At 36.2% G+C, this 12,534-nt stretch overlaps 1 protein-coding gene across 1 annotated transcript in view; it reads left to right on the forward strand.

Moving 5' to 3' along the window:
* COL4A4 (collagen type IV alpha 4 chain) overlaps positions 1-12,534 on the forward strand; it is a 65,088-nt gene that overhangs the window by 24,640 nt on the left and 27,914 nt on the right. Inside the window, exons 12-22 of the mRNA XM_042820603.1 lie at positions 137-178; positions 1,247-1,327; positions 2,329-2,382; positions 3,510-3,569; positions 4,174-4,218; positions 5,100-5,153; positions 6,999-7,068; positions 9,304-9,408; positions 9,944-10,108; positions 10,605-10,697; positions 11,028-11,191. Coding sequence (XP_042676537.1) covers positions 137-178; positions 1,247-1,327; positions 2,329-2,382; positions 3,510-3,569; positions 4,174-4,218; positions 5,100-5,153; positions 6,999-7,068; positions 9,304-9,408; positions 9,944-10,108; positions 10,605-10,697; positions 11,028-11,191 — 933 coding nt within the window. The remainder of the gene's footprint in view (positions 1-136; positions 179-1,246; positions 1,328-2,328; positions 2,383-3,509; positions 3,570-4,173; positions 4,219-5,099; positions 5,154-6,998; positions 7,069-9,303; positions 9,409-9,943; positions 10,109-10,604; positions 10,698-11,027; positions 11,192-12,534) is intronic.

A 12,534-nucleotide genomic window follows, 5' to 3' on the forward strand; every position in this document is an offset into this window, starting at 1 on the left:
TAATTTTCACAAATATTTAAAATGTCCTTTATGACTACTTGTTACTAAATTTACTTGATTTAAAGTTACTTGTTTAAATTCTCATATCAACATTTTCTGATAACCTTCAAACTATATACATTCTTCTGTCAATTAGGGAAATCCAGGTATTGGAGTGGATGGACAAAAGGGGGAGCCGGTAAGGAAAAGAAATAAATATAATTCTATAGTATAAAGAACATAAATTTATCTTAAGAAAACAAGATTCATTTTTTGAAGATTCCTCGAATGAAATCTCACATTTTTTCCTGCTTTGGGTATACACCTTTGAACACAAGCATTTAGATTTTGGGTTCCATGTGTTTAGTTCAGCTTTCTGTCCTGCAGTGATCCTACCTGCAGATCTACAAGAAAAAAAGCAATCCAAGCATCTGCACAGAGTCTCACTGGGTTCCATTAATCTATTTATATGTTATTTATTAATCCATTAATTTGTGGATGCACGCTCTCAGTGGTCATGTTAGGACAGGAGAATTAATGTGAGCTATTGAATCAATTAATTCTGTACAAAAGTAATTACTTCAGTGAGCTGCATACCAGAAACAAGTGTATTTTGGGACCTGAAAGACAACAATCAACACAGTAGATAGCATTCCTCCTATACAGAGACTGCCTAAATAATCACAGCAGAACCCTCCAGTAACAGTGGCTATATCAGATCAGTTCCTTTATCTAATTTCTTGCTGCATCCAGCAACAGATGCTAAAGAAATGGTGTAAAGAAAGGATAAGCGCATAATGCTTCCCTCTCCCAGTTTCACCGTTAGCATACTCAGAGTAGATAACTGGAATATTTGATTTTTCTTTTGTGAATTTATCCAGTCACTGTTTACAATCCATGTAAGTTTCTAACATGCACAACTTCCCTTAGCAAATCAATAATTTCATCCACATTCACAAAGCTTTGTGTCAAAGGTTTTAGCCTAGAGCATAAGAGATTGTCATTTATTTCCCTAGCCACATTATTTTTTAGTAAGTGACAAGAATAGAAGACAGTTAAAATTGTTGGCCATACTCATCAGAGAAGACTGCAGAGAAGCTTATAGGTCTCAGCACAAAATCTTGTTTATCTATAAGTATTGGTACAAGTACTTGCTCAACAAGGACAGAAGTACGTACTGCTGTAGTGCAACAGAAAAACATTCCATATCTCACTGAAATGCTGCATGGAACAGAACATCTTTCTGTTGTTCCTCTGGTTTCCACAGGGTGATGTTGGACTTCCCGGGCCACCTGGGTCACCACTGTTAGTTGGACCTCCTGGAGCTCAGCTGTTCAAAGGAGAAAAGGTTTTAATCTGTTTTCACATTTAACTGTGCTTGAATTGGCAAGTGAAATCATTTTTGCTAAGGATGAAATAAACAAGACAAATCTCTTGCTTTAGTGTTCATTAATTTTCGTCATTAATTTAATATCTTAAGTGGCTTTTCAGTAGTTTTCTATTTTTCAGATCTTTGGCATTTTTTTTTTTTAAGATGTCTCCAGTATAGTGTTTTGAACAGTGAACTCTAATCCTTCTAGTGTGTGCTCTATTGATAGACAAAATAAGTGATTTTGTTGTCTATTTTTAATGCAAGATCCTGTTCACTGTATTTTTTCAGTGACACACCCCTAGAAGCCAGAATTGTATATTATAAAGTGTGAGAATTTTTGATAAAAGAGTTACAAAATTTATGTTATGGAGAACCCTATAGTGTAGTCTCTGTGTTTCTCAAGCCTAAATTGCAAATATACAGAAATGAAAACATGAATTTTAGCATTGCCAGCCCTGCAGCATCAACCCAGTCAGCTGATAGCCTTCAAGTACTGGATCTTGGGCTTTCATTATGGAAATGGCCACTATGTACAGCCATACAAGGAAGGGGGAAAGAACCACAAGAACGTATATAAACTCCACATTACTGTTGAATGTGACTAGTGGCATGTTTATGTACTCTACCACACATCCCATTCATATTGAGACTGTGTATAAATCCATGCTTTTGCACATCCGTGTTTCAAACTATTCAAGCCACAGACAAAAAATAACTGCTTTCACATATACTTGTAGGAACAAAGCCCCAGTTAGTAAGTCTCTACAAATGAAAAGATATATCTAACTCAATCCACAGTCACTGTGCTGGTTTGACAGCGTTAACAGAAGAAAAAAATCAGCACTTAATGATTTTTCTTATTTTCATCTGCCTTGTACACTTAGGGGGAAATCCCCAGTAATTCAGACTAGGACTTTGAAACGTTAAACAACACATAAGTATGTCCTGCATGGTAAATACTTTTCCTGTGTGTGTAGGGCCAAAAAGGACTACCTGGGATACCAGGATACAGAGGGCCACATGGACCTAAAGTAAGTAATGGGATTTTTTTCAATGTTGCTTTTGTTGTTAAGTTAATCTTTCAAAGCACAAGATGATAGAAGAAATAACAGCACTCGTGCATTGGAACTTGATTACTGCCTATATCAAAAATATAACAAAAGCAAAAATATTTCAAAACCCTATGGAAAACCTTCCTGTTTTATACCTACCTATTGAATGTTGCCTGGTTGTGAAAGGTCAGTGCTGTTTCCACTTGAAGTGTTGACACAAATGACTCAGACTGTGAAGAAAACAGAAGTGCAGATTATTTTTTCTCAAGGAGAGAAATGGAGAAAATCTGTATGTGTTCTTAATGGAGCATGTGTATGTAAGACTTTAGTTTCACATTCTGGGTATCTTCCGAAATAGAGATGGCAGAGCCACCTGTTTGGAGAGAGGGTTCCTGTCAGTATAATGTGTCTAAACATTAGAATGTCAGTAAGAAGTTCCTCAGTGCTGAGCAGAAGCAGCCACAGAACAGATTGTGGTGTCTTTATTGCTGATAGATTTGAAGGGGAGAAATCCACAGGCAGAAAACTTCACATCTCAGGAAAAAAAAAAATAGAAGATAACTGGGGACAAAGGAAAGGAACTAGTTAATATTAATTATATTATTTATTCAGTTTTGTAGGCAGAAGAGCAAAAGCCTAAACATCACAATTCTGCATTCAAAATCTAGCACCCTTTCAGGAAGACATTTTCCGTCATGATAGGACTACTGATACTTAGCACTGGAAAAGGAAGCAAACTCCTTTTGTATAAGACTTAGAGAGATGGAGATAATATGGTTACAGGTACTAGCTGTACCTGTAGATAACTGTACGTTCATTACTCATGAGCAGGATCTAAGGAATTGCCTCACGGGGCCTTAACAGTGTCCAGAACTTAAAAAAAATAACAAACTTCTAAAAGCTTGGTGAAGAGATCATAACAGCTTTCTTGAATAACTGAAGATATGTAGGCACTGCTAGTAGTGCTTGATGAAGTAAGCCCCAGTGTTTCACCCTAACAAGCGAAACAAGATCCGTAATATACAAACTTAATAAACATGCACATAGAATAAAATTTATGGCAAACTTTACCAGGTTAAATAAACAGAATGTTTTGAATACTCTAGGGAGTACCTGGGAAAGGAGAAAAGGGTGAAAAAGGCATTCCTGGATTCCCTGGATTGCGGGTAAGGAAGTTCACAAGTCCACCACAGTTACCCTCAGAAAATATCTGGTGGTTTAACTATGCATTTCCAAACAAGATTTCAAGGTTTCTTTTAAACTAATTTATCATACTTTCTGTACAGAATATTTTGCAGTCCTGCTCTGGGATTCACTGTGTCACAGACTTACACACAAGCTCATTCCTTGCTTGGAAAGAAAGCAAATCTGTATGGTTACCTTTTAAATATTCAGTGCTGCATAAATTCTTAGAAGTAGCTCAATTCTAATGTACCAATTTTAATCTATTCCATACCTGACAGTGGCAGCTTTTGTGACAGCAGCTTGTTCATGACGTGCATAACAGTACATACATGGAACAATATATCCATTACTATATTTGCTGTAATGCAACAAAAATAAATTAATATTCATCTGGTTTACTTTGAGCAGTAGTTCAAAATTCATGCCCACTTCTCATAAAATATTTGCAAAAACTTTGCAAGTCTTAGCTATTGATAGATATGATCCGAAGTAGTAAATACGTAAGGAATATTAACTGCTTAGCAATACCATACAGGTCTAACTTAAATAAGTTTTTACTGTTTTAACTAGCATTGTTTTTATCAGGGTAGCCCTGGTTCTGACGGACCTGCAGGTTTTCCTGGAATAAAGGTAAGACAGCAAAGTAGAGCAGCTCACTTTACAGCAACATCAGTGAGGTTTGATTTTCTGTTGATTTGTGCAGATTTGCAATTTCCTCATGCTTGATAGCTCACACTGCTTAACTTCCTTTTCCTCCTGTTGCCGCAAAAGTTCTATGAACTGTGTTGCTGAGTTTCTGCTACTCTCTAAAATTTGACTGAATTCAGAGCCAAAGTCATAAGTATGAAAGGAAGCAGTGGGCATGCAGATTGTACGATAGAAAAGTTACACAGCATGGTAACTTTGGTTGCCATGGACATAAAAGGTGTTACAAAGGGAAAGAAAGACTGCTCACTCAACTCTGAAGATCTAGGCTTGCACAGAAAACTCTACAAGGGAGGGAACTGCAACCAGAGACCCTCCCTTCAGGGCAGTCAGCCCTTAAATGAGCTCTTAGAGAAGTGCAGCCAGGCTCTATCCCTTCTGGTCACACCCGTGAACTGCCTTCACCTGTATTCCCAAGGCTGACCAGGTGCTTTGTCCAGGTGCTCATTCAGTGGTTCAGGCCGTGACTCAACTGTTACCATTCAAGCAGGCAGCAAGCCAATTTCAACTGTATTAAACAGTCAGAGTTTTCTGGTACTTGTTCCAGCTCGTTCAGTGTCTCAGCTACACTGAACCCAACTTTCCGCTATGTAAATAACCTGTAGATTTTTAAATTTAAAAAAAAAAATTACAGAGGAGATTCTATGAAGCATGTAATCTCTTGTACAAAACCAGTGAATTTCTCTGGAAAAAGCAAACGACTGTGAAAGCTATTATAAGTTAACAGTATTGCATAACTGTCTCATTGACTTATTTTCAATTAATAATATTAATGTGTAAACGATGGTATTTATGATCCTTTCCAGGGAGAAATGGGTGTTGCTGGTTTTCCTGGGAGACCTGGCTATCCAGGCATCAAGGTAAAAATCAATCAAACAAACAAACAACAACAACAAAAAAACCTAACACATACACACTTCCCTATATAAATGCTAATGATTCCCCAAATCTACCCACTTATTAGATGATCATCACCTTTTCAACAAACATAATTACTTATAAGATTTACTGTCTGCAAGACACTCGTAACAAAGGTAATAAATAGCAAAGAGTAAAGATTTCTGCTTGATGCATGTGAGAGTGAGAATTCCATGGACTGATTTTTATAGAACTCTAGTTTTAGCAGCAATTTAGGGTTATTTATACCCTTAACAATACCTTAAAAGTATAGCCATCTAATCCATGAATTATAGTACTATGAAGGTTATTTATGGTTAAGATCCTGAGAGTAGTATACAGGTAAAGGAACCTGCTATTTAGGTAGCTGTAAGATCCTGTAAAATTTGGTCCATGAACTAGTATGATAACTGGCACAAAATGAGGCTGCAAACTTTGAGTCAGGTTGATGGACTAGTTTGTGTGAGTTTTATTAAAATAATGAATGGTCTTTACAGGCAGTTTAGAATGTTCCTGGTGACTTACGTTACAGAAAGCTGGCTATAGAAACTTACAGAATAGTGTTTAATGCTTAATGGGGATATCAACCAAGAACTGACATTTTTTATCTTGGCTTAGCAACTCTTCTCTTTTGCCTGTGTTAAGCATGTGAGTTGTGCAAGACATGGGTAATATGCACCCATTGTACAAATCTTTGTTACTTTTATCATCATTACATTAATTTTTAAATCTCAAAATACTACACAAGCTTATTAGAGGAGGAAATTTTTATGTTTTAATTTCCCTTTCCTGCTGCAAAAGATTTTTTATATTATTAGGGAAGGCAAGTATACATTCCTGTTTAAAATAGCCCAAAAGTACACAGTTATGTTAGCTTGTTCAGTAAGATACAGTCAAATGGAAAAGCTCAGACAAAAGTCTGAAAGTTTAAGAAGCCAACAACTGACACCGCCAGTACTGTATAAAAATCATAGAAATATCAATTTTAAAAAGGGGAAGTACATAGACAGGCATGGACTGCTTGGTTTTACTCAGACAAGGATGGGCACCTAGTCTTGCAGTCTCAGTTCTCCTTGCCAATGTCCTAAAATGCCCTGAGCTCCAGCCTGAGGAATGCTACATAACAGTAGCAGTTCCCAGATTCACATTCTTATTTTCTCAGTTCCCATTTGCTGCAGACAGAAGAGCCAATTCCTAATCTACACCAAAGCAAAAAGTGTAATGCAATTTGCCACATAAAAGACTTCCCTAAAGTCCAAGTCAGTTGCAGTTCTAAATATCAGAACCCAGGCTAATTTAGAAATCCTCCAAGCACAAGTGATTTTCCTTGCAGTTAGTAGACATTTATGTTTCCCTGATGCAGATGTTTTAAATTTTTTATTAAAACTTTGAGCATCTTTTATCATTAGTAATATCTGTCAAATTGAAACCTCTTTTCTTAGTGCTTATCTGTCATCATAAAAGCAATTTCTAAATTCTAATACAGAATTTTAAATTTTAATATTTGCATCTTGGTTGTTAAAACATCTCAAACGTGGTGATGATTATACTGTATTTGATTTCTCTCATATACCGTAAAGTTGAGTCAGATGTAAGAAGTTGCAAGTTCTAAAAGGCCGAATAGATAAATGTGATAGTTATATTAAGTCACTGGTATTCTGACAGATAATTATTTTATACCTTGTTGCCCAGATAATATGAAAATGTTACATTCTTTTTGTACTTCAACATTTTTGAAATTTTTAGTTGCTTGCTAGGGCACTGCATACTTATGGCTACCAGTAAAATTTGCTGTTGGATTCTTACAGGGGGATCCTGGAGAAAAAGGGCCCCCAGGTCCTCCTGGAGCTATTGGAACTCCACTGCTTCCTGTGAAAGGTTAAAGCTAGTATTAACTACTATTTCTATTGTATAAAGTTTATGAAGACCTATTTTGCTAAGGTGTTAGAGAGTAATCTTTAGGAACAAATCCTGAACATTATCTTCTAGTTTTGTTTGTGCCTCACTGATCTTTAAACATGTTAAATATACTTGTTTCAAATTAAATGTTACTTGAAAGATCTTTATGCATACAGCCACAGATAGACCTGCTAGACTGTCCCTAGTTATTGGGAAAGGAAAGAGCTCTGAAAAATAAGCCCATGCTGGGTAATGGAGACAAACAAGAAAATCAGGCTTCACATTGTAGTTCAGAAATCCTGTGTTCAGAATTGCCACAACACACATATTTTAGACTTCAATTAAGCCTCTTAGTGCATAGCAGGGGTGAAATCCTGGTTCCTGAGTTTGGGGAAAGCTAATTCCATCAGGATTTCATCACTGAAATCCATTGAAGTCACTAAACACTGCATTTCCAGGCTATTCTCATTTTGTGTCACTGTTTTATGCAATATTGCAAACATAAAAAAAAAAAAAGAAAAGGAATATTTCAGAGTTTCATAAGCCATAATTTCCCCCTCTACTTCCTGAATATGCATTTTTTTCTTACTAATCTATTATAGACAGATGCAGAGAAATCACTTTTTATACATTTCTCAAGCTAAATTGTATGTATATGGCAGTGCAAGATGATCTATTCAAAAATCTAGATTTTCTGGACAGCAATATCAGCAACACAAGAGCATGTGTTCCGTGGTTGTACAGCACATCCAGAAGAACCAAAGTTTTTGGAAAGTACTGAAGCTACTGTGCACACTACATAATCTGTAAATGTACTAGGTCCTATGATTCCTAGAAGCATCAAGTTTGCATTATTTGTATAAAAAGGCACAGACAAACTATGGTTGGCTGCAAAAAAGATTGATCAACATATTTTATTTCCACCTTAGCAGTGTATTATCACTCATTAATACAAACTGTAATGGTAAGGTTGTAAAATACACGTTCCCAATTTGCCTGCCTAAGATCTGCATCTGTGTCTGGTGTGTATTATCAGTTAACACCAGCTGGTAACCTGGTTCCTTGAAGGAAGGAACATATGTATTATCTTTTCCTTCCTCCTCCAACTTCCTAGCATCTTTTCCCTACTTGCCTAGAATTAGTACTCTCAATAGAATACCTCTCAATCTTATTGCCTTCCTACCAAAACCTAAGGCTGTGATTTTAAATCTTCTCTCTTTTTTCGCATCTTTATTATATAATTGGCAATAATGTGTGGAAGTTTTTACTTCCTACACAGCAGGAGACAGTGGGGAGCAGCCAAGCATGCTGCCTGGAAGCGATTTGTTTTGGCATCTCAAAGAGAACCTGTATGGTAGGAACATTTTAACAAAGAACTTCCCATAAATTGTATTCCTAGTGCAGTAAATGCTGATTATGAGCAGCAAAATAAATCACAACACAATCATGGTTCAGCAGAACCTCCCCAGTAGATAGGAGCTTCAACAAAAATCAGCTGAAATTGTCTTCCATTGCCTTCTATGCTTTTCGAGCTCATGCAGCAAAGGATTTAAGCCCATGCTTAATTCTAGTATCTCAAGTAACTTTTAATGTTAATTATGTGCATGATGTGTGAGTAGATACTGAAATATTCTTATATTCTTCAGAGAAAATGTCATTTATCAGAATTGTTTGAAAACAGAATGCCAACATTTTGTTTTTTGTTATATTCATTATTCATTCCATTTCATTAAGCCCTTTATATCTGATTTAAGTATTCTTTATCACAAATTAATTACAAAAACATATATTATAGCAATTTTGAAAATAAACTTTTTTAAATTTGGGTAATTTCCAGTAGGAAATTTCCTGAAATGACACGCTTGCGAGCACTGTCAGATACACACCAGATGCACATTTATTTTAAATGCTACATGCATTTATTTGGGACAAGCACTTTTCTAGGTGTTCTAAAATATTTAGCACAGATACTACTACTGAGGGACAAAGTTTTAAAACAGTGTGTCTGTGAAATGGGCAGGAATCCATAGAAAAGTAACCAAATCCTCCCACTTTAAAATTTGCCACACATTTAAAATTGTTTCATACAGATAAAGAAGGAGAGATCGCTGTCTTACTTCTTCGTTGTTCTTGAATTGTAATTTCAGTTGCAGTTTTATTTAAACTGTCAATTGCATGTGATGTTCATTTCACATATCTTCATAATTCTTGCAGGCCCACCAGGAGATCCTGGATTTCCAGGTCCTGCGGGTGACATGGGGTCAGTTGGACCTTCTGGACCTGTGGGTCTGCTAGGAAGACCAGGAGATGATGGAACAAGTAAGAGATTTTGGGTATAAAATAAGAACTCTATACCAGTAAGAGAAAACTAAAAGAAAACTCTTTGTTCTTATTTCACACAAGTCACCAAAACAATACGGATTTTTGGGTCTACACACGGTGAAAAAAAATATATATTATCCCAATACTTAATCATACTCAAAAAAGAACCAGAATGTTCCAAATAGAGCATTAGGAATTGCTACAAAATGAACAGAAGGCAAAGCAGAAAATGCTGCCATGTACTGTATATCCATGGTGTACTGTATCTGTAAAGCTGTGCTCAAAAATCCTGATCCCAACTTCAGAAAGTTGTAAAGGAGAGTGATATAGACAACTTTGATCTAATATAAGGACCAACTGAATAAACTGTGATGTCTGGACAGGAGATAATGAGGAGAAGGAAAAAAGGCATTTGAAGGTACAAAGCAGAAGCCACTTTTTTTCCTGGGAAAGAAAACATGAATACTTAGATTTAAGCCTTATTTATTGTACAGCACAACAGTTCTGCATTGTCTGTGTCATTACTTTACAGGTCTGCCTGGCCTGCCAGGAATAAGTGGCGCACCAGGACCTCAAGGTTTTCGAGGTGACCCTGGTTCACCTGGAACAGGTGAAGCAATTCCAGGAAGACCTGGATTTCCTGGACCACCTGGACTACCAGGACAGCCAGGAAGACAAGGCTTACCTGGACTACCTAGTATGTTCAACAGCAATTTATGTTGTGAGAATATCATCCATAGATTTATTGCTTTTGTTGGTCCTACAAAAATCCGAGGGCTGCCTTTTGATAGAAATATCAAATTTTACATGTGGTGTAGGAAATGTGTTTCCCATTAATTGTCAGTCTGGAAGATGTCAAGATTTTTAGCTTCCTGGGTGACTTAAATCTACAAAATAACAGGTAAGTAAAGTTCCTAAAGATGTATCAGCTGAAGTTAAAAACACAGTAGACTGGGGGGGAAACCCAAATTACAATCCTTTAGTAAAAAAACAAGTTGTAAAATTTTACAGTGGAATAGGAAAAAAATTGTAGCAAGGAAAAGAACACTTGCGACATCAACTCTAGTCAGACTTACTTGTGTAGTCTGATCTGTAAGCAATAACTTGTGAAGTATTTTGTAAAATCTCTAGATTTTCAAGGATAATGACATAAGGGAGAGAACACTTGACCTAAACTTTGTTTTTTTTCAAAGGTGTAATTTGTACGGAGAGAGGGATTCCTGGAGAACCTGGAGCAAAAGGTCAGATAGGCCTTCCGGGTAGAAAAGGTGAAAAAGGAGAAAAAGGTAGGTGTACCTGGACAGCAATCATTTGAATATGAGGCCTTTGCCAAATTATCACTTCAGTCCTAAATTTGCAAACAGAAGTTTATGGCAAGTTGGATAATCAGAATCATCAAAATGTATAGTTAGATGGCTGTTGCAGCTTCTAAGTTAGAGTCACAACAGTACAGGCAATTATTCTTTACTGCAAAAACATATTGGTAAGCTTCACTCTTCTGAAGGGCGTAATGAGATATAAAATGGTCTGTGCACTACACATACACGAAAGAAAAAGGACAGTATTTTTAAAATGTATTATGCAACTGTTTCAATGTAATTTTGATACATTTATAGGAAATCAAGGCCTCTGCTCATGTAGTGCTGGTCCTCCTGGTCCACGTGGTATACAAGGACCTCCAGGTACTCAAGGGAAGAAAGGACAAATGGGTTACCCTGGAAGACATGGAGAAAAGGGTGATTCAGGCTTTTCTGGTACAGTGGGATCACCAGGGCTCCCTGTGAGTAGTTTTCATGAGCTTCACTAAGTAAATAACATTAACTGAACACTCAAACAGGAGGCATTTTAGAGGAGTGGTGAAGGAACTGGCCTGGAAAGCAATGAAAAAGTTTTATTTACTTTTGCTATTTTCAGTCTTGGAGGAGGATACATTTTATTACTTTTATCTGATTTCCCTTGTAGCAGTGGGAGGAGTTACATACTGAGGGACAGAACTCAATTCTGTGTTGACAGTGTCATCAGGAGGCTTAATAAAGATGGTGTGTGTTCAAGTATTATTATGTTGATTTGTTTTAGTTGTAAACACCCATTGTTTGTTGTTTGTTTGTTTGTTTTTTAATACGGATGCATCAGTTGACTGAAGATGATTTTCTCGGTTATTTTAAATGAAAGTGTTTCCAGCAAAATTTTATCAAGACAAAATTGCACAATGTCATCAAGCTAAGATGTATTTTATATCAACATATGTGTGCTTTTATTCAAGCATTTCAAGTCATTTTCTTTGTTCCTTTTCTTTTTTTAGAAATTAATTGAAATGCTTAACTTGCTGTGCTTAATTTATTTCATGCAGTGGCCTGAAAAAAATACAGTCTTTCACTCCCATGAAGTATGAAAGGCAGTGCTATTTTTTTGTTGTGTTTATCCCTTCATTGTTGTGTATTACTTTCCAATCTCCTATTTTCAGTCAATGCTCAGCTGAAGTTTGTTTCCCATTTGGATCAGCCACTGTAGGCAAACCTTGTCTCTTTGTGACATGCTTCTTAGCAATTAAGCTAAAGTGGAATCAACATTTTGCCTTTTGTTTTGTCCAGTCCTTAGAAAGAGAAATTATAATAATCCTCAAAATAAAGACTTCTAGTTTGTTTAAATAGCTTCCTTGCAATATAACAATTTCAAGTTCTTCATGAAAGGAAACTGAATGAATTTTTTAGTGACAAAGCTTTTTCGTAGAATTATTTGGTGTCAGGATATAACATCAGTTTTTCATGTTACCAAATTTTAATTTACACATATTGTTTCAAGGTCAGATTCACACACCAAGATGATGTGCAAACCAGACTGGAGAACTGAGAGCACAAATTAGAGTAAAAATACAGAAAAGCGTTTTTTTTTTTTCCACCTCTTAACCCATCAAGTCATAGAGTGTTAAAAGATAGCAGGTATTAAACTAGATGCAGATAAAATGTTATACTGGCAGCTTTCTGGGCTTTCACTTAATTAAAAAAAAAAAAAAAAAAAGGAAAATCACTTACTGCATTCAGTTCTGGGAAGGTAACCTTATCCAGCAGTCACAACATTCTCGAGAGATTCCCTTCCTCTGTAGACTTGATGAATCATGGGACA

This window comes from Centrocercus urophasianus, unplaced genomic scaffold, assembly GCF_019232065.1.
Source record: "Centrocercus urophasianus isolate 14NV4802_14NV808 unplaced genomic scaffold, USGS_Curo_1.0 seq_19, whole genome shotgun sequence".
NCBI lineage: Eukaryota > Metazoa > Chordata > Aves > Galliformes > Phasianidae > Centrocercus > Centrocercus urophasianus.